Below are 21163 nucleotides of genomic sequence, written 5' to 3'. Positions count from 1 at the left end.
TTTAAGGTGTAGTTACATCTGCGGTTGTAATCCAGCAATGTCCCACAATCAGCCATGGATTGAAAACCGAATGAAGCAATGGGAGAAATTCCCTTCTTCCAATAATGTGGTGGGATGTTTAACGTTGAGATACATCAAGGCAATGAGGCAAGAGATGACTAATTCAGAGATGTGAGAGGTGAATTCAGCAAGGAAATGGTGATTTCATCGCCAGTCCCCAAGAGGTCACCATTTAGGGAGTTTTTACAGAATATTGGGCACATTCTGTAATGTGCCCATACGCACATACGCACATTCGTCATCTTAAGGCTCTACTACACGACGAATGTGCGTATGAGGGTTTTGGCGGCTGAGGGGTGAGACAGTGATGGAGTCGGGCAATGTTGCGGAGGTGGGGGATGGCAGAGCAGGTCATGGCACAGATATGGCGGAGAAAGGGCAGTTGAAGGTCGAACAAGACGTCCAGGTTTCTAACTGGCTTGGTGAGGTGGAGTGGGCAACCGTGGATACTGATGCTGCCAAGTTTGTCCTCAAGCAGTTTCAATACAAGATCCATTATGTCTTGTACATCTTAAAGGGAAAAACATGATTTCAGCAAATGCTTTGTCTTTGTTGTTCCCTAGCTTCTGTTTCCTCCCTATTCTCTGTGTGTCCATTTAGTTTTATTTTAACTACTTTTCACGTATTCTAACATTTTGCTGTTTCTGTCCTCAAACACCCTTCCTGGTGACCCGGGCTCCAGCTGTTGATAAACCTCAGTGTAAAGAGAAGCTTCCTGGTTTTGTCCTGAACTCACCCCTTACATCTCAGAATAATAATGTGATCACTCAAATCCACAACTGTTTATGGGACACTGCTGTGCGCAATTGGCTGCCGCGTTTCACCCACAAAATACATGGTCACTCCACTAGACAGTATATTCTGTGAAGCGCAGCAACACTACGAAACTCCCTCCTTGTCGGCCTCCCCACTCTTCCCTCCACAAGCTGCAGATCATCCAGAACTCTGCCGCTCGTGTCCTCTGCCGCTCAGTTACCCCATCACCCCCACCCTCGCCCGGCTCCACTGGTTCCCCATCCACCAGAGGATAGAATTCAAAATCCTCGTCCTCACTTTCAAGCCCCTCCGTGGCATTGCCCTTCTACATCTCTCACCTGCTAACCCCCTATCAACCACTCCGCTCCTTCCGTTCAGCAGGCTCCGACCTGCTCCAGGTCTCCCCCCCGACTTGCCCTACAATTGGTGATCGGGCTTTCAGCCTCTCTGCCCCACTCTTTGGAACTCCATCCCACAATCCCTTCACCTCACTCCCTCTCTTGCCTCCTTCAAAGCACGTCTCAAGACCCTCTTTTCAACCGTGCCTTCAGCCGCCTTCCTACCCCCTCTGCCCTCCCTCATCCCAACCTTGCCCCCCACGCTCAAGTCCTGACTGTTCAGCGCCTCGAGATGTCCTCCCAAGGTGAAAGGCACTTTACAAATGTAATTGTGTTGTTGGAGGAAACAGGTCACACAATGGATAGTCAAAAAAAAGTATAATAATAACTTGGTCACTTAATTATCTGCCACATTTCGCCCATAAAATATACAGTCAATTCACTTTACAATATAATCTGTGAAACGTGTTGAAACTTCTCAACGGGCCCTATATCATCATCAACAGTAATTCATCTTTGAAGCAGTTTTTTGGGTTCAAAATGATCTTGCTCCATGCAGCTGGAATCAGAATATAATAATAATAATCCTTGCATTTGATACAGCGTTTTATCACATCGGAAGGATGTCTCAAAGCGCTTCACGAGAATTCTCCATTACTGTGACTGTGTACTTTATGGGCAAATGTAATTACCCACAAACAGCCAAGGAATGAGTGACCAATATTTTACTTGGGGGATTGTTGGCCATGGGATCTTTATCATCCACCTGAACAGGCAGACGGGACAATGCAACACACACCCCCAGCGCTGCATCGGAGCATCAGCTTAGACTGTGTGAGTTTAAACCTATGTGGGAACTTGAACCCACAACCTTTAGATTCAGAGTCCTGACTCTGGCAATCACGCAATATAAGGAACCCACATGACCTGATTAGATTTTGTTTTGTTGCCAAATTAATCTGTCAACCCTCACACACACACCTGTGGGGATCCGGCTATTGGCAAGCTGTGATCAGATTTTTCATTGTGTTTTTGCATCTATTCCTTCTGCATTTCTGTAACTCAGTGATTAGAGCACTCGCTTTGCAAGCGAGAGACCTGAGTTCAATTCCAGGCAGAGGGCGAAACCTTGGGCAAGTTTTCTTACTCCACACAGAGCCTAATAATAATCCCTCCAAAACCAAAAACAATAATAAATTGGTCATTTTCAATCTACGACTGTTTGTGGGACATTGCTGTGCGCAATTGGCTGCCGCGTTCGCCCACAAATATACAGTCACTTCACTTTACAGTGTGTTCTGTGAAGCGCTTTGGGATGTCCTCCCGACGTGAAAGGAGCTATATCAAATGCAAGGATTATTATTATTATTATTATTATTTCCCAGCAAGTGAGTGGCTGAAGATTGCTCACCTTCAAATGGTGAGGTTGGGGTTGGGTTGGGTGGGGAAGGGGGAAGAGCTTGGAGCATGTCAGAGTTGGCAGAGCTTCAGGGAAGCAGATCTGCAGAAGATTCCAGAGTGAGGCAGGGGAGTGGTGGCATTTACAAGTTAGGACAAAACTGCACTGTACAATTTTGCATTTACAGAACGCTGCAGATTGGAACTGGTATCCATTGGCTCAGTGTTAGCATTTTCACCTCTGAGTCAGAAGGTTGTGGGTTCAAACGTCCACCTGAACTGCAGATGGAGGGCTTGGTTTGATGATACAACTGAACTACGGCACCTCCGACATTGCACCTCCATCATTACTGAGCTCTGGCTCAACCCACCATCTTCTGGCCCAGAGTGTTCTCAACTGAGCCAAGTCGAACGAGCGCCCATTAAGCAGGACAGCCTGACCTGCAGTGTCTCAGAGGCCGACAGATGTGGGCTTGAGCTTAGCTGTGCTGCAATGAGGAAACCAAACAATTAACGTAAAGGCTAATCATTCATTTCATGGCCGTGGAATACACAGTCACTACACGTGGCATCAATTACCCGCAAAGCGCCCTGAGATGTTTCGAGCGCCAAATCAAAGGCACAAAATTATTATTAAACACTTTAGAGATGTGAAACGGAGACCTGTATTACATCTGTCAAGAAACAAAACAAACCTTTATGTATGTGAACATTCCTAACATGCCAATGGATCTCGCCTCCTTAAAACACATTTTATGAGGCTGAGAATACAACAAGTTGCATTTATCTAGCGCCCCTCATGCTGGGTAGCGTCCCAGAACCCTGGAATAAAGAGCATCTCCTCAGCTTTTCTATGAGCGCAGTCGAAGGAATTTGTAAAAGTGCCGGTTCTTCTAAGTGAGTCACATATTTGTCTGGCAGAAACAGATGTGCAGTTGGCAATATCATTCTTACTCTGTGCTTCATCACTGAAAGTCCAGGGCAACGTGTCTATTGGGATGTTTCCCAGTGAAAGATACTTATCCTTCTGATGTTTGACTCGCTCCACTGCTCTTCTCCTTCCCCCCTTCCCCCCTTCCCCCCCACCCCCCTCTCTGAGCCACCATTGATGGTCGAGAGCCTCAAGCACCTCTGGAACATTCTGCCTCTCATCCCTCCGCCTCACCTCTTCCTCGATTTGTCTTTAAATCCCACCTTAACACTGGGTCACAAGCTCTCTGGCTCTGTGTGAGGGGGCGCTATATACATGCCAGTTATTGTCATTGTCACCTCCTCCAACGCCTAGTTTGGTGTCAAGTGCCGACACTGAGAAGCTTTCAGAGATGTTACACTCAGCGAAGGGAGTTGTGAAAACCCAAGTTGTTCTTCTGAACAGCTGAACAACAACAACAACTTGCATTTATATAGTGCCCTTCACATCACACGGTGTCCTTCCCAACATCTATAACGTATCAATGCATGACCATGTGATGATCGATGCAGCATTCGTTCCAGCCGTGATAAACTGAATGTAATGGGTGAAAAATGTTCCATTACGTCTTCAGATGCAGAAAAATGCAACATTCCACAACAGATTCAATCGGCCCAAATGACCTCGTTTTTGTGCCGTAAATTTTCCTGGGTTCTACGATTTGGAATTGCGAAGTTATGAAGGAATTTGTTTTTTTTGTTGTTATGCACCTGAAACCCATCCCCGTCTTAAATTTATCCAAATGAGACTGAAATTTTCCCGTGTCTGGAATGGAGTGCGCACTCTCTCCCTGAAGGAATGAACCTTGTTTTCCTAATCCCAGAAAGTATTAGGCGCAAATTATAATAATCCTATAATCCTTGTGTTTGATACAGGATATACTGTAAAGTGTATATTTTGTGGGCGAAACGCGGCAGCCAGTTGCACACAGCCATGTCCCACAAACAGCTGTGGATTTAGTGACCACGTTATTATTATTTTTAATTTAGTTTATCGATTGTTTTTGAAAGAATTATTAATTCCTCTGGAAAGCGATCCACCAACCGACTAACAACAATGACTAAGGCTTTGGGGGAACTCAAGAGTGTGCGCTTGGGTTTAATTGCTGTAGTTTAACCAGGTTAAAATAAAAACACACAGCTTTCCACTGTGAGCACTGTATGGGAAGCTTCCCACTCCTTGTCCAGCTAAGACCACCCTAATATTCAGGGCTTTGGTTTTGAGTGTTAACAGGAGCCGAGCAGGAAGAATGCGTCCCCTCGGTGATCATTACAATTTGTTTTAAACCAACAGCAAAACGCTCAAGTTACATAAAGAAAGGAACAAATTAATCACTGACTAAAGAGAACGTTTCTGTGACAGATTACTGTAATTCCAATTACCACCATGTGTGTCTTCGTGTATCCCAGTGGTAGGGCTCTCGCCTCTGAGACGTCTCAACAACATGATAAAATGCCATATCAAAAGCAAGGATTATTAAGTGTTAAAATCGAAATGCAGTGATTAATGAATGCAAAGATTCATTGCGTGCTAGGCACAGGATAAATCTTCAATGAAATGTTTCCTAAAAAAATTAATAAACGAGTGAACAGATTAACTCACAACTGACCGAATATGGAGATGTATATTAAACCAAGTGGATGATTAATTAGAGGAAGGATAGAGGAAATACGATGTGGATACACAGTTAAACATGGGGGGGAAATAGGTTTGATGAAAGAACTATTAAAGTGATCAGATGGTAGGATTAATGAGTTAAAGGCTAGGAAGGTATCATTGAATAGGATAAGAGATTTTGGAATGACTCGGGGGAGATACATAATCAACCAGATTTCAATCTACAAAATCAATGGGAAAACTCACTTCAGTTCCCAAAAATGAGTAAGGAAATGAACGCTTTTCACTTGAGAGAGTGTGGAAGGATGCATTCCACGAATTGAGAGCAGGAAGCAGAGAGAGAGAGAGAGAGAGAGAGAACAGTAAAGAGAAAGAGAAAGAAATTGAACAAAGGACAAGACAAAAAAAAAGGTGAAAGAGAGACAGAGAAAGGAAGAGAGAGAAAAAAAAGAAAGGAAGGAGGAAGGGGGAAGGAAGCATTGCAAGCAAGCAAGCAAGCAAGCAAGCAAGCAAGCAAGAAAGAAAGAAAGAAAGAAAGAAAGAAAGAAAGAAAGAAAGAAAGAAAGAAAGAAAGAAAGAAAAAGACTGAGAGGAGGAAAAACATTTCTTTTGGTCAGCCGGGTGTCTTGGCACATGTGCAAACCCATCACCGTTGCTTAAGAGTCTCCACACCAAGATGCGAATTCCAGGCATCTCACTTCCATATGGAAATTCCAGAGATAGATTGTTGGAATGGAATGCGCTCTCTCTCTCTCTCTCTCTGGAGGGATGTACCCTGTTTACCTAATTCCAGAAAGTATTAGGCGCAGGTTGGCGAGAGCCAAGGCTTGGGGGGAGCCCAGAGTGTGCGTTGGGGTAACTGCTGGAGTCTAACCAGCTAAACCCACATAGCTTTCCATTGATATCACTGTCTGGCCAAGCTTTCCCGCTGCTTGTCCAGCTCGGACCACCCTATCCATTAGGGCTTTGGCTGCGGGGTTAACAGGAGCTGAGGGGGAGGATTCTCTGCCCCCAGTGACTGGGCGGCCCTTCCAGGTCCTGCTGATGAGCCGGGCTGTGTGGCCATCAGCAGTGAGTGCCCTGGGATACTACGACCCCTCCGGCTCAGGAACCGGGACTAGAGACTGGCACGGGGGTGGGGGGGTCTCGATTCCAACAATTGGTTGGCAAACATGTCACTTTGGTTCCAGTTCAGCTCCAAGGAAACCCTCCTTACCTCCCCCGCAAGAAGGATAGTCACTAGTTCGCCCACAAATATACAGTCAATTCACTTTGCAGTGTATTCTGTGAAGCACTTTGGGACGTCCTCCCGACGTGAAAAGCGCTATATCAAATGCAAGGATTATTATTATTATTATTAGTTGGGTCATTCCACACCCGACAAGCGTGGGTTTGAGCCCTCACTAGATGGATGGAAGGAACTTCCTGTGAGCCGGCGGGCAACACAGCCTCTGCATGAAATACGTGAGAGCATTTCCACCGTCTTCCTGTCCGCAGCTCGAGTCCACACCCCTTCCCATTGAGCGATGGTTCCACCAGATGGAGGTGTGGAGTTTTAGCAGCAGCTGCTGACCTCTCTTCAGGCCAATCGAGGTGGATTCCAGGCGCTGGACGTACGAACGAGTGTCACAAACTCGCCCCAAGCCTCAGAGTTTCCTCATCGGCTATCAGGCAGGCACATTCACCCACAAAGTACACAGTCACTACACTTTACAGTATATTTTGTGAAGCGCTTTGAGACATCTCGAACACTTGATAAGTCGCTGTGTCAAATGCAAGGATTATTATCTTTATAACAACAACAAATGACATTTGTATAGCGTCTTTCGCGTCGGGAGGACGTCCTGAGGTGTTTAAACTTATATATAAATCGTATAAATGGCCTAAATTCACCCGAAATCCCATTAAGGAAGGAAGGAACAGCACAGGCAAGAAAGAAAAGGCGGGAGAGGGAGAAAGCGGCAGAAAGAAATTGTGTAAGAAAGAAAAACAACAATTATTGTTATATTATTTGAAAGTGTGAGCGAAAGAAAGTTTGTTTTATTTTATATCATTGAAAAGAAAGGCAGAAAAAAAGTGTGGAGTCCTGTAGCTCAGTGGTTAGAGCACTCGCTTTGCAAGTGAGAGACCTGAGTTCAATTCCAGGCAGAGGGCGGAACCTTGGGCAAGTTTCCTTACTCCACACAGAGCCTAATAATAATCCTCCAAAACCAACAACAATAATAAATTGGTCATTTTCAATCCACGACTGTTTGTGGGACATTGCTGTGCGCAATTGGCTGCCGCGTTCGCCCACAAATATACAGTCACTTCACTTTACAGTGTGTTCTGTGAAGCGCTTTGGGACGTCCTCCCGACGTGAAAAGCGCTCTATCAAATGCAAGGATTATTATTATTGTAGTGTGAAAGAGTGAAAGTGAAAGAGGGAGAGAGAGAGAGAGGAAGAGTGCAGTAAGGAAGTGGAGACTGATTTTCAAAAAGAAAATCCTCTCGAGTTTTGTTCTTCTTTGATGACCGTAAGCAGCTAATCCCACAGTTTGCTGAGAACAGCTGTGTGAGCTGGAAGGTACTGTGTGTGTGTGACTGTCTGTGTGTGTGTCTGTGTGTGTGGGAGACAGGGACCCAGAGCTGAAGGTTGGTACAAGGACTGGGGTGGGGTGGGGAGAGAATGCAATCCTGGGGTTTAATTGATGAAAAGATAAATGGTGCATTAAGCAGCAGGAAATGCTGGGCTGGGACTAATGATTGCCCACAGACAGACAGAGGGTGAGAGAGACTGATATGATCTATTAATACACAGTGCTCAGCTAAACTGGATACTGATGGCCTCTGTGCAGAGTCTGTTTGCATTGATTGCAGAGCATTCGTAGGATCTAAATCTCTTTCTAACAAAAATAGGAGACCATTTTGCCAGATTGCCACACCTCAAGCCTCCGTTCAATGTCTTTCTTCTCTCTCTTCCTTGCTCGCTTCTGTGATTAAGCCCTGAATGGGACTCGGGTGAATTTAGGCCATTTATACGATTTATATATAAATTTAGATGCCTTGGGACGTGCTTCTGATGTGAAAGGCGCTCTGCAAATGTCATTTGATCTTGTTATAATGATAATAATAATCCTTGCATTTGATATAGCGCCTGATCACATCTTCGAGACATCTCAAAGCGCTTCACAGCACTGCAAAGTGTAGTGACTGTGTATTTTGTGGGTGAAACGCGGCAGCCAATTGCGCACAGCAGCGTCCCACAGACGGTCGTGGTTTGAGTGACCAAATTATTATTTTATTTTATTCTTTTCTCTTGAGGGATTATTATCTGGGTTGTGGAGTACGGAAACTTGCCCAAGGTTTCGCTCTGACCTGCTGGGAATCGAACCCAGGGTCTCGTTTGCGAGGCCAGTGCTCTAACCACAGAGCTACAGATAAGACTTATACAAGGTCACTGTGCGTGCGTTTATACACAGCAGAGGTTTTGGTTGATGAGACGAGGAGAACTCGTTCTTGGGGGGGGTGGGGGGGAGAGAGAGGGGGGGAGGAATGTCCAGCCCAATCCAGGCAGGAGTTTTATGACAATAAGACGCAAAGAGTCATTGACGATGGGAGGCGTAGACGGTGGCTTGGAGAACAATTACCGAGCGCTTAACGCCAGTGGTGAGCACAGACAGCTGAAGGTCACATTCCTTTCCTGTCCCGGGGGGCAGTCAGTGAGTGTCATTACCTCTTAGTCTCCCGCCAATTGCCCTTGAAATCATTCCTTTAGCTATCAAGCCTGCTCTCAGGGCTGAAAGGCCTTCCTTCAGACTGTTCCTGTGCTCTTGTCATCGGTGGCTGTGCCTTCAGCTACTGTGCCCCCCAACCTCTTGGCACACCACACGCCCTCCATTCCGCTGCCTTAAAATCCTACCTCTTTGTCCCCCCACTTCCCCCCCCTGTCAGACCCTGTCATCTCCCAGCGAAACCTCAGCCGTGCTTCCTTACTCCACACGCCTCTGTTTTCCTAACAGCAAGTAGGAACCCGGTTGTTAGTCGTTTGGCGGATCGCTTTCCAGAGGGAATAATGCATCCCCTCCCCCCAAAATGTGGTCACTCAATCCACGACTGTTTGTGGGACGCTGCTGTGTGCAATTGGCTGCCGCGTTTCGCCCACAAATACTCAGTCACTACACTTTACAATATGTTAAGTGAAGCGCTTTGAGACATCTCAACGACGTGATAAGCTGCTGTATCAAAAGCAAGGACTATTATTATTAATAATAAATAAAAATAGAAGTCGCTGGGAACACGCAGCAGGTCAGGCAGCATCTATGGAGAGAGGAAAATGATTTAACGTTTCAGTTCAATGAGCTTTTGTCAGATTATTATTATTATATTACAGTAAAACTCACAGAAGTCTGATCTATATAAATCGTATAATCACCTGCACAAATTGGGCTGCCACCTTCGCCTACAAACACCCAGTGACTCCACTTTACAGTGAATCTCTTTGAGACATCCTCCCAGCGAAATAGAATTAATAACGATGCCTGAGAGAGAGAGAGAGAGAGAGAGACAGACAGATATTTGGGGAGTCACGTTCAAGTGTTTATATTCTATGCAAATTTGATATAATTGATGCTTTGCATTAGTCATATTAAATGTATGGTCCCAACTGATACGACTGAGGTTCACTGTAGATTATTGTGAAGTGCGCTGAGATGTGACCCTACATGAAGGGCGCTGTGTAAATGAAAATGGTTTGTTGTTGTTGTTCCAGATATGGCCTGTGTTCAGTTCCTCACTCGCCAAGGCCTGCCCCCACTGGCGTACTTCAGGAGTTGTGGGCAGAATCCTGGTGTTGTCTTCCTAACGGGTTTCAGGTCCAACATGAATGGGATGAAGGCTTTGGCCCTGGAGGAGTATTGTCGTTCTGAGGGCCGGTCATTTGTCAGGTAGCGAATCTGCCTCCCAGCAACACCCTCGGGGGAGAAACAAAGACAGTTAATGTGAACGGCTGGTACTTTATTGGAAAGACAATTTCCCAAACAGGTTTTCTATAAATAGACGTTCCATAGTGTAGTGGTTGGAGCACTCGCCTCGGAAGCGAGAGGACCCGGGTTAGATTCCCGGACGGGATGAAACCTTAGGCAAGATTCCCTACGCCACCCTCCTCTGTTTACCCAGCAGTCGGTAGAAACCCGGTTGTTAGTTAATTGGTGGATAGCTTTCCGGGGGTAATAATCTTTCAAAAAAAAATTGGGTCACAAATCCACACATGTGTGTGGGACGCTGCTGTGTGCAATTGGCTGCTGCGTTTTGCCCACACTATGCACAGTCACTTCACTTTACAATATAATTCTGTGAAGCGCTTTGAGACATCTAAAAAATGTGATAAGTCGCTGAATCAAATGGAACGATTCTGAGGTTGTGGGTTCAAGCCCTAAGTTGAGACCACTTTGATTGGGGGGAAGTCGGTGGGGAGCAAGTGGGGGTGGGTGTCAGTGATTGTCGGGGCGACCATCCTCCAGATGAGATGTCAAACTGGTATAAAAATCGCTAGGCTTGACACAAACCCTCTGTGAATCCCTTTGAGATGCTTTGACGTTACAGGCACTATTTCTAACACTAAGGATTATTACTGTCGTCATTATATTCGGCTGTAAGACCGTTCTCTGAAGGGTTCTTTGCTGTTCTGTCCAGGTTTGACTACACTGGTTGTGGGAGCTCGAAAGGAGATGCCGACAGTTGCTTCTTAGGAAATTGGAAGAATGACGTGCTTTCGGTCTTAGACAATCTGACCACAGGACCACAGGTCTGCATTGGGGAGGCTGGGGAGAGGGTTTGGGGGCTTATATTATAACTCTTTCTATATCCAAGTCAGATCAAGTTGGGTCAAAATACGTGTGTTGTTAATGACTTAAAGGATCAGGACGAGCCTATTGAGCCTGTTCCCAGCACAAGCATTTCATTGGCTGATTGCAGGGAATGTCACTGTGGCAAATTGGTAGCCTACAAAACACACAGTCACTGCGCTTTACAGTAAATCCTGCTTTGATCTGTCCTCCTGACGTGACTTTCTATCTGTCTAACCTGTAGCTCAGTGGTTAGAGTGATCGCCTCGCAGGTGAGAGGACCTGGGTTCGATTCCCGGGCGGGGCGAAACCTTAGGCAAGTTTCCTTAATAATAATAATAATAATCCCTCCAAAAGAGATTTGGTCACTCAATCCACAATTGTTAGTGGGAGACTCCTGTGCGCAATCGGCTGCTGCGTTTTGCTCACAAATTATACAGTCACTCCACTTTACAATATATTCTGTGAAGCGCTTTGAGACGTCCTCCAGCCACGAGAGGCACTATATCAAATGTAATTTGTTGTTATCCCAATGACGTGATAAGGTTATCAAATGCCAGGATTATTATCATCATTATTATAACGTGCTATCGCTGTTGCTCGCTCCCCAGGTTCTGGTGGGCTCCAGTATGGGGGGGTGGCTGATGCTCCTCGCTGGACTGGCTCGCCCCGAGAAGATTGTTGGTCTGGTCGGCATAGCGACCGCCACTGATCACTTTGTAAACGCTTACAAACAGCTCCCCCTTGAGGTAAGACAACTGAAACACAATCGTAGGAACAGGAGGAGGCCATTCAGTCCCTAGAGTCTGTTCCGCCAATGTACGGCTGATCTGTACCTCAACTCTATTTATCCACCTTTGCTCCATATCCTTGATACCCCGACCTAACAAACATTCTGTCCACCTCAAGTCTTGAAAATTTCAATTGATCCATCATTTGTGGGCCTTCAGCCTCTCCGCCCCCACCCTTTGGAACTCCATCCCACAGTCCCTTCGCCTCGCCTCCTCCCTTGCCTCCTTCAAGGCCCGTCTCAAGACCCTCCTCTTCGATCGCGTCTTCGTTTATCCTCCTACCCCGATCCTCCCCACCCTCCATCTCTCCCGATCCCAACCCCCAGCTCGGATCCAAATCCCTGACTGTCCAGCGCCTTGGGACATCCTCCCGACTTGAAAGGTGCTTTGCAAATGTAACTTGTTGTCACAATCCTTCAAAGGAGATCAAATTTTGACAAGTGCTTTATTCTCCCAAGTTTCTCGTTTGAGTGCCAGTTTCTTTTGGTGCGTATATCTTGTTGTTTTCAGTCAAGGCAGGAGGCTGAGAGAACAGGTCAGTGGACAGTGGCTTCCAAATACGCTGACAGCGGCTTCTACACGATCAAGATGGACTTCGTGAAGGAAGCTGAGGACCACTGCCTCCTCCAGGGGACTGTGCCCATCTCCTGCCCGGTCAGACTCATCCATGGCATGGAGGATGAGCTGGTACCCTGGCAGAACTCTGTACACTTGGCAGAGCGACTTGCCAGCCGGGATGTGGACTTGCTGGTGCGGAGGAGCGGAGACCATCGTATGACACGCGATGAAGACATCCAGCTGCTGGTGGCTGTGGTCAGGGACCTGGTGGGGAAAATCGAGAGAAATGGCCTCAAATCCTAAGCCCAACTGGGTCACTTGACAGGTGCAGCCTTTGGTGGCAGTGAATGGCCGAGGTGTCGTTGAGTATTTGCTTTTGAGATCGGCGATAAAATGTTAAAAAAAGAAACAAATTGCTTTGGCTGATAAGATCGCAAAAGTCACATCTGTCTTTGCTTGAGCAAAATGGACTTTGACTTCCCTCGAAACGATAGAGAAGAGTTTCGGTGCGTGTCATGGTCTCGGTGAAGTGTTTCGAGAAGTTCCGTTTACAATGAAAGCCGCTGCACAAATCCAAGTCGTTGTGTCTTGTTTTATTATAATTTTATAAGTTTTGTGTAAGACGTCACCAAACGCAGAAACGAGAGAGATGGACGGACACTTAGGGGGAAGAGGTACGTGGCATTGGGATATAAAGATCATAGAATCTTAATAGTAATAATAATCATTGCATTTGATATCGCGCCTTGAGACGTCTTAAAGGTCTTCAGAATATACTGTAAAGTGAATTGACTGTATATTTGTGGGCGAACGCAGCAGCCAATTGCGCACAGCAATGTCCCACAAACAGTCGTGGATTGAAAATGACCAATTTATTTTGTTTGGAGGGATTATTATTAGGTGTGTGGAGTAAGGAAACTTGCCCAAGGTTTCGCCCTCTGCCTGAAATTGAACCCAGGTCTCTCGCTTGCAAAGCGAGTGCTCTAACTACTGAGCTACAGGACTCCTGTGTGAAACGCAACAGCCAACCAGCCTTTCAGGCAGCGCATTCCAGACCGTAACAACTCGCTGAGTAAAGGAAATTCTCATTCTCATCCTGCCAAGACATCAGAAACTAGCGGAACAGACTGGAGGGGCTGAATGGCTTTCTTCTCTTCCTGGCTCCCAATGTTTCCTGAGCCTTCACACACCAGACTTCGCTGGTTCTCCCTGTGAATTTGTGTAATTCACAAATACAAAGAAGCGGAAAGGGGACGGGAAAAATTGCAACTGTGGAGAGTACGCCAACCAACAGACCCCAGACCCGAGTAGTTCTGGGGGAGGGATGGGGTGGCATGGGGTGGGGTGGGGGCGGGGAAGTTTATTGTATCCGAGTACGTCTCAGACGCTAACAGCATCTTACAGAGGTGGAGCCGCACAGTAAATGTTCATTGTAAGTCACTCGAAACCAAATTAACCAAAGCAGGAACAGACAGATTCAAAGTCAAGATCCCACCGAGTGTGGACATTTCCGAGTTGGTGTTAAGATAATAAATGAGGTAAGATTTCTGTTAGGAAATAATCTGGTGGGATACAGTATAACAGTTTGGGACATGGTGGAAGGCGAACTGGATGCAAAATCCTTATGTTATTGTAACGCTCACTCGTGACCTTCGCTCGTTCTGAACACGTGGAGCGAGGATCCAACCAGTCGTTCGCGGAACCTCTGACGTTCCAATTCTCTCCATTTCCAAAATACATTGAACATACACTTGCAAATCAAATTGGTCCCCAGCAATCTATTCGCCCCTCCCCTTAACCCCAACGATTTAGTCCCCTCCCCCCACCACACGCCCCCACCCCCCTCTCCCCCAACCAATCCACTCCTGGACAGACTCTCTTTGCAATGGCAGACAACGACATACACTTTCCTCATCATTGACCGATTCCATTCAGGGCGTGAATGTGAACATTGCGAACACGCACAAGACTTTTTTTCCAAACCCCCAACGTCATTGCGTGATTTGTTCCGAAAACCTTAATTCTCACTTAAACGGTGTTTCTTTTCGACCGCACCTTTGGTCACCTTCCCACCCCTCCCCCGGCTCGGTCCCAGGATCCTAAACTATAAAGCGCTCTGAGACGCCGCCCGGCTGTTGTTGTTTATCCGTGACAGACTGCGCCACTGTGAAACACTCCTGGATGCTACCCCGCATGAAAGGCGCTATATAAATGCAACTTGTCGTTGTTGTTGTTTCGGACATCGTCCTCCGCACCTTCTCCCCACGCACCCTCCCGCCACTCCCCGTTACGCCCATCCCCAGACCTTCCAGAGCATCCGAATTTGTGTCCTTGCAAACTTTAACCAAACGGATTCGTGACCTGATTCCAGGATCTGAACCTTAAAACAAAAGTGAATTTTATTACAGCAAATTTAGGCACTTTACAATCCAGAACCATTCTGGGTCATCACTTCCTGTTACATCAGTTCCGGTTGCCGAACAGCATCCCAGTTCCAGCAGCATTTGCCCCTCTGCCCCTGGGGAGCAATATCATGCCGTGCGGTTTGCAAAGGGATCATAACTTGGTTCATTTTTTTCTTGTGTCCACAAAGTAACACGGCGTCAAAACAATCACATTGAGATGGCTGCACAATGGAGTCTCGATTACCAGAGGCTATATTGGGGATGTGATCAACAGCAGTGATCCACCTCAATGAGGGCAAGTGGGCTGAGCTGTGAGGTAGGCAGTAGGCAATATCTGACAGGCAGGTTCTGGGCTGTGATACCCTCCAGTGAACAGGGTGTCCACAAAGTCCTGTTACCCCCCCCACCCCACCACCCCCTTACGAAACAGCGGTATGTGACTACAGAGAAGCTGAAACAAACCGCCAGAGATACAGCTCACCTCCTCACTCACTCCATGTTGCATTGAACATGGCGACGGATCATTATCTGCCATGAAAATGATGGTGGTCACACACACACACACTCTCACATTCACACAAACACACGTACTCACACACTCTCACACACACATTCGGACACACTCACTCACACATACACTCACATACTCACACATGACACACACACACTTACCCACACTCACACACACACTCACACACTGATCCTCTGGATGTCGAAATACAGTTAAAAAGTTGTACTGAATACAATGAAGTGCTTCTCAATACAATGATCATTATTCTCCCACGTTTCAGTTGTTAGGCAGTGTAGTGTAGAAACAAAAGCACGGGGGGAGGGGTAACAGGACTTTGTGGACACCCTGTACGATCAGTACTCTTCACGCATGTTACAGCGAGTGAACTGTGACAAAAGGAAATTGGATAGGTACTCAAAAAGGGAACTTTTGCAGGGCTATGGAATAAAAGCGGGGGAGTGGGACTAGTTGGGGTAAGAGTGGGAGAGTGGGACTAGTTGGGGTAAGAGTAGGGGAGTGGGACTAGTTGGGGTAAGAGTGGGGGAGTGGGACTAGTTGGTAGCTCTTTCAAAGAGCCGGCATAGGCTCGATGGGTCGAATGGCCTCCTTCTGTGCTGTAAGATTTTATGGTATCAATGGATCGGAGTAAACGTGTCCCACTCGGGGGGGGGGGGGGGGGGGGGGGAGGGGGGAGAGAGGGGGGCGATAACTAGAGCGTGTTACAGGGGCCGGGAGTGTGTTGTCTCTGTGTTGTCACGAGCCAAGTCCACCCAAAAAGTGGCACAAATCTCCAAATGGATGGAATAGCGTATTTAAATAAGAGAGGTGAAACATTTCATCATGCACTGGAGACAGCATAAAAACCTCACCTCCCACATCATCAGCATAATAAATAAATAACAACATTGATCCTTGCAGTTGATAATAAACGCTGAAAAGCACTTCAGATATTTGCAATCAATATCTTAAAAAAAAAAAGCCTCTTCCCCTTCGGACGTACAGAGCAGATTCCTGGCAGTTTCTCACTCTGTTGAGTGGAAACAAACGAGTCTCTCAAACGAGGTGTCAAAGCAGCGAGTCGGAGGCATCAAACCCCATCAATACTCCCCTCGAGTATGGCAAGAGTACACAAGAGCGTTGCCTGGCAAGCTTTCCTGCTGCTTGTCCAGCTAGGACCACCCTACCCATGAGGGCTTTGGCTTGCTTTGCATGGTTGACAGGAGCTGAGTGGGAGGATACCCTGCTCTCCCAGTGACTGGTCTGTCCATTCAAGTCCTGCCGATGAGCCAGGGTGGGATGTGCTGTCACACAAAGGCTACGTTAATCTGGAACTCTCTCCCGCCCCCAAAAACCTGTGGATTATGGCTGGATCCATTCAAATTTTCAAGGCTGAGGTGGATAAATTTTTGTTTAGGTCAGAGTATCAAGGCGATATGGGGCAAAGGACTTGAGGTACACATCAGCTATGATCTAATAGAATGGCGAAACAGGCTCGAGGGGCTGAATGGCCTCCTCCTGCCTCTATGTTCCCGTGCCCTGGAGTACTGCGGACCCAGACACACAAGAAAAAGCTGGGCTCATCTTCTGCTCGCTCACAGTAACCCCGGGGGTGTAAAAAAAAAGGGCCGTCCCAATCGCATTTTGCTTTGAATTTTCGAACCAGAAGACATAAACCAGAAGAACGTGCATAAGCCGTGGTTGTCGAAGGCATCTCCGCGTGAGGAAAGTGCCATCATTGCTAACAATCCACCGTCAACGTTTTCAATCCAGCTTCAGCTTTTGCCATTGAGGACCCTTCCCCCATAAAATTCTGAAACGCGTCAAGCGAGAGAATATGAAAAAAAAATAATCGACTTCTTTCTTCCAACATGATGTAAGATGGTGAGGTGGCTTCCTTCCTGCCCCCCCCACCCCCCCCCCCCACTTAGGTACCGTATGAGGAGTGGACTGAGCCGTCCCTCTCCCAAGACAAGTTCAGCATCTCCCGGGCATTCAGAGAAGCAGCTGGCGTTACTCTGTGTCACAAAGAGCAGGTTGGCTGGTCTTAAGGGCAATGGTTCATCTCTAGGCCGACAGGTTCCAGCTCTGAATGGCGCCTTGTGTACTCATGGCGTCTGAAGCCTCATTTTATGGCTAGGTGGCACGTCCGTACTCCCTACCCATCGGAGGTTCCAGGCATCCACGTGGTGAAGGCAGAGACTGCTGTAAAATCATGGCGGGGAGATGCCTGCGCTCCTTAATGTCCGTTGCTCCGAGGGTTAGAAGACGTAGATTTTATCTCTCTGCACTCGGTCCAAGTCGTCATCTAGGGTGAGCAGCACCTGGGGAGAGGGAGGGAATGGCAGTCAGAGGAGGAAAACATTTGTAATATTAATAATCCTTGCATTTGATAAGGAATTATTACCCCCGGAAATCAATCCGTCAATCGACTAGCAACCAGGTTCCTACTTACTGCTGGGTAAACAGAAGCGTATGGAATAAGGAAACTTGCCCAACATTTCACCCTGCCCGAGAATCTGTGCCGCTCATTTACCAGGAAGGAGCCAAAGAGTGCGATGGAGGACAGGAAGTGCCAAATATCATGGTCGTCGAAGAAATCCAGCAAGATGCAATCCCGGTTGTGTTCTCGGGACTCGGCGGGAGTTTTCTGTAAAAGGCGAGAAAGAGGGGCTCAGAGCTGCTAAATAATGAGCCTTACTGCTCATACCACACACAGATACATAGCTGCTAAATACTGTTCACTTAGACACGTCCTCCAAAATAACATAGGAACAGGAGTAGGCCATTCAGCCCCTCAAGCCTGTTCCACCATTTTGTTAGATCATGGCTGATCTGTACCTCAACTCCCATTACCTGCCCTTTGCCCTGTATCCCTTGATCCCCTGACCTGACAAACATCTCTCCACCTCAGTCTTGAAAATGTGAATGGATCAGCCATAATCCACAGCCTTTGGGGTGGGAGGGAGAGAGAGTTCCAGTTTACTGTGTAAATTGTGTTGTTATTGTATTATTCCAATATAGTCAGACCTGCTAAATAATGAGCCTTGCCAATTCCCAGATTGTGAGAGCTGCTAAATAATGTGCAATGCCGAAATTTGCATTGGGATCATTGCCACAAGTGAACACCAACTTGCTGCGAGGGTTGAGAATTATGATTAAGAAACAGCTGCACAAATGCTGACGTTAATGACTTCAATCTATCTCTGCAGCGTCCCATCCAGAAACCAAGGGATCGATCACATCATTGAGACGTCTCAAAGCTCTTCTCAGGATATACTGTAAAGTGGATTGACTGTGAATTCTGTGGTCGAAATACCAGTTGTACACAATGGTGTCCCACAAACAGTGAGTGACCAAATTTATTTGGGGGATTGTTTGCCAGGACACCGGGGGAGAGAAACGCAGTTCTCTTTTCGAACAGCGCCAAATCCGAACAGGCAGATGGGACTTTGGTTTAACGCCTCACCCAAAGGATGAGGGACTTACCTCCCAGGTACTGAGGCCCTGGAAGAAGAAGAAGAGAGCGAAGCCCCAGACCACGGCTGTGAAGAGGATACAGATCAAAGGGATCAGTTTGATTTTTTCACCGCTCCGTAACTAAGAGAGAGAGAGAAAATCGGCGTCAGACGCCTGCAGCAAAATAGTTGCAATGGCAACTGCGGTAATGAAGATAATATTAATAGTTTCACTGCAACAACAACAACAAAAACAATGACATTGACACAGGGCCTTTCGCGCCGGGAGGACAGTCAAGGATTTGCACCCAAGCTGGAGGTTGGGATCAGGAGGGGTGGAGGGCAAAGAGGCTGGGGCAGTAGGATGACTGATGGCGTGGTTGAAGAAGAAGTTGTGTACCATGTGCTGCATGACCACAGACTGTCACTTAACATATATACATACCAACACCCATACACACCCCCAGTGCACACACCTATACCAACACACACACACACACACAAAAAAAACTCCCCCACACATAATCACCCACATTCACGAGCATTTCGCTATGTGTTTATCGTGACAAATACATGGCAGGAAGAGTATCTACGTGTGTTGATGATCCGTGGGCGATAGAGCTTCACGTAGCCGGAGACACGCAAAGTGCTTTGCTTTTTAAACCTTTTTTTTATTACATAATTTAGTGTCTTGACTTCCCTGTTGTCTGGCAATACTGTTCTGCATTCTGCCAACAGGTGGCGCACACGAACAACTAACACTTTTGCCCCATTTTCTATGGAGAAATCTTGAGCCTTTGCTCAATGTCTCCCTCTGATGGCACAGAAAGTGGCTACACAGTGATTTTCGCTCCTATCTGGACCCGACCCAACCCAAGTGTTTTGGAGAATCGACTCAGGCAGAATTCGGTTGTGGAAATTCCTTAGAAACTCAAGGACAAGGGTTGTGAGTCAGACTTGATCAGCCCTGGCCAGAGATGGAGGGGCGGAGAGTTGGAGGAGGGAGGGAGCAGGGGAGGGAGGGAGGGAGGGAGGGAGGAAAAGGAGAAGTTATCCTCATCGCTTACCTTCATGATTATGTAAAAGGCAAAGTAGAGCAGCAAGTTGCAGATCCCTATTGCGAGCAAATAAGACGCAAAGTCTTTGGGTCTCAGAATCAGTCCATATGCAGCCCTGTAAGAGATACAAGAACAATATGTTATATTATTGTAACAACAAATTACATTTGTATAATGTATTTTGTGTTGTAATTTGCAAAACACTGTGAAGCTGAGATCCCAAACATTGCTGATATTAAGTGTCTACAGAGTTGACGCCATGATCACTATAACAATGTGCTCCAAATACTCACAGTGACCAGTTCACAATGTTCCCCATGATAAGTAACACCATACGATCCTGAGAAAGCAAAAAACAAAAAGGATTTAAAACAGACATGGATCACACGGGAATGAAGGTTGGTATGTTTCATGGCGCAATTCTAACCCAGGACCATCCTAACGTGTCCACAGTTTTGAGGACATGTTTGCAGCTCCAGCTCTCATTGAAGAGCCGGGCAATGTGGCGGTTGGTCTCCCCTCAATGATGCCTTGGTTACTGCAGAGGCCTTAGCCATTATTCTCCCTTTAGCCAAAATAATGGAATTATAAATCAGAAGTATAACTCAGAATCACTTTACAACCATTGAAGGTTTACAGCACAAAAAGAATCCATTCAGTTCTCCTGTCTGTGCTGGGGCTCACTCCCCACTGGAGCTCTCTACTCTAACCCCATTCCCTGCTCTTTCTCTGTATCCTTGAATATTATTTTCGTCAAATACTTGTTTGCTAGAACTTGTTTGCTATTATTATTTTAGCAATTTCCAATAATTTATTAAAAGAAAATACTCACGATATAGGTGGGTCCACTGCATTGTCTGATGTGATCAGTGTAAATGACGTGAATTATTCTTCTGCAGATTCCCGTGTCTGAAAAAGAGACCAGTTCATTAACCTGAATTCCCAGCTGTACCCTATTCAGGTGGACAATTCTACAACAATTCTCCATAGTCTAAGCCAAGGCACAGGACCCAGTGAATTAAAGAGAGAGAGAAAGAACGCACAGGGAACAGAGAAGGGCAATCATGAAGACTGGATAGTTACCTAGTTTCCAACGACCCATATAGTAGAGTTGGATGCTGAGCAGAAGTGTGGCTAGGATGTGTATGAAGGAGAACACAGCCCAGAACACAATGTAGTCCTTCCCAAAGACCTACGAAGAATTGGAGATAAGTTGGTGGAGAGAAAACCAACACGAGAATATCGTTCAGGTTTTCTTCCCTCAGAATTCCTAATGTTCGGTCACCTTTGGCAAACAATCTCTGAACTAAAATGCAAGTTTTATGGTTACTTTTTTCTTGCCTCCCAACCCAGAGAAAGCTGAGTTCTCACTTCTAAACCAGGCAGATTGATCACTTGGTTCTACTCCTCACTGTTGGGGG

General features: G+C 46.6%; 2 protein-coding genes across 8 annotated transcripts in view; one reads left to right on the top strand and one right to left on the bottom strand.

Annotated features, from left to right (window-relative positions):
• The first annotated feature begins 291 nt into the window (after nucleotides 1–291).
• On the top strand, nucleotides 292–12883 carry LOC103187693 (mycophenolic acid acyl-glucuronide esterase, mitochondrial-like). Of its 5 annotated transcripts, none has more exons than XM_042343816.1 (5): nucleotides 292–327; nucleotides 9890–10064; nucleotides 10813–10924; nucleotides 11576–11713; nucleotides 12266–12883. In XM_042343816.1, the coding sequence occupies exons 2-5, from the start codon at nucleotides 9892–9894 to the stop codon at nucleotides 12614–12616; spliced, it is 774 nt and encodes a 257-aa protein (XP_042199750.1). In that variant the 5' UTR covers nucleotides 292–327; nucleotides 9890–9891; the 3' UTR covers nucleotides 12617–12883.
• Nucleotides 12884–17090: 4207 nt separating this feature from the next.
• Nucleotides 17091–21163, bottom strand: part of sidt2 (SID1 transmembrane family, member 2) — a 28091-nt gene continuing 24018 nt past the window's right edge. For all 3 annotated transcript variants that reach the window (XM_007907310.2, XM_007907311.2, XM_042343952.1), the window contains 7 exons: nucleotides 20826–20934; nucleotides 20575–20651; nucleotides 20036–20082; nucleotides 19752–19857; nucleotides 18716–18826; nucleotides 17763–17876; nucleotides 17091–17550 (listed from right to left, as the gene is read on the bottom strand). In XM_007907310.2, the coding sequence (XP_007905501.1) occupies nucleotides 17488–17550; nucleotides 17763–17876; nucleotides 18716–18826; nucleotides 19752–19857; nucleotides 20036–20082; nucleotides 20575–20651; nucleotides 20826–20934 (627 nt within the window). In that variant the 3' untranslated portion in view covers nucleotides 17091–17487. The remainder of the gene's footprint in view (nucleotides 17551–17762; nucleotides 17877–18715; nucleotides 18827–19751; nucleotides 19858–20035; nucleotides 20083–20574; nucleotides 20652–20825; nucleotides 20935–21163) is intronic.

This window comes from Callorhinchus milii, unplaced genomic scaffold (genome assembly GCF_018977255.1).
Source record: "Callorhinchus milii isolate IMCB2004 unplaced genomic scaffold, IMCB_Cmil_1.0 Scaffold25, whole genome shotgun sequence".
In the NCBI taxonomy this organism is placed as follows: Eukaryota; Metazoa; Chordata; class Chondrichthyes; order Chimaeriformes; family Callorhinchidae; genus Callorhinchus; species Callorhinchus milii.
Note: the sequence above shows the minus strand (reverse complement) of the source record. Positions and strands in the feature narration are given on the sequence as shown.

Bases quoted from the DNA above. Each gene is read 5' to 3' on its own strand.
- LOC103187693 (XM_007907307.2), top strand. From the start codon at position 8,733: ATGGGAGGCGTAGACGGTGGCTTGGAGAACAATTACCGAGCGCTTAAC. The intron at 8,788-9,889 runs GTGAGCACAGAC...TTGTTGTTCCAG, and splicing joins CCGAGCGCTTAACGCCAGTG to ATATGGCCTGTGTTCAGTTC. The intron at 11,714-12,265 runs GTAAGACAACTG...TGTTGTTTTCAG, and splicing joins ACAAACAGCTCCCCCTTGAG to TCAAGGCAGGAGGCTGAGAG.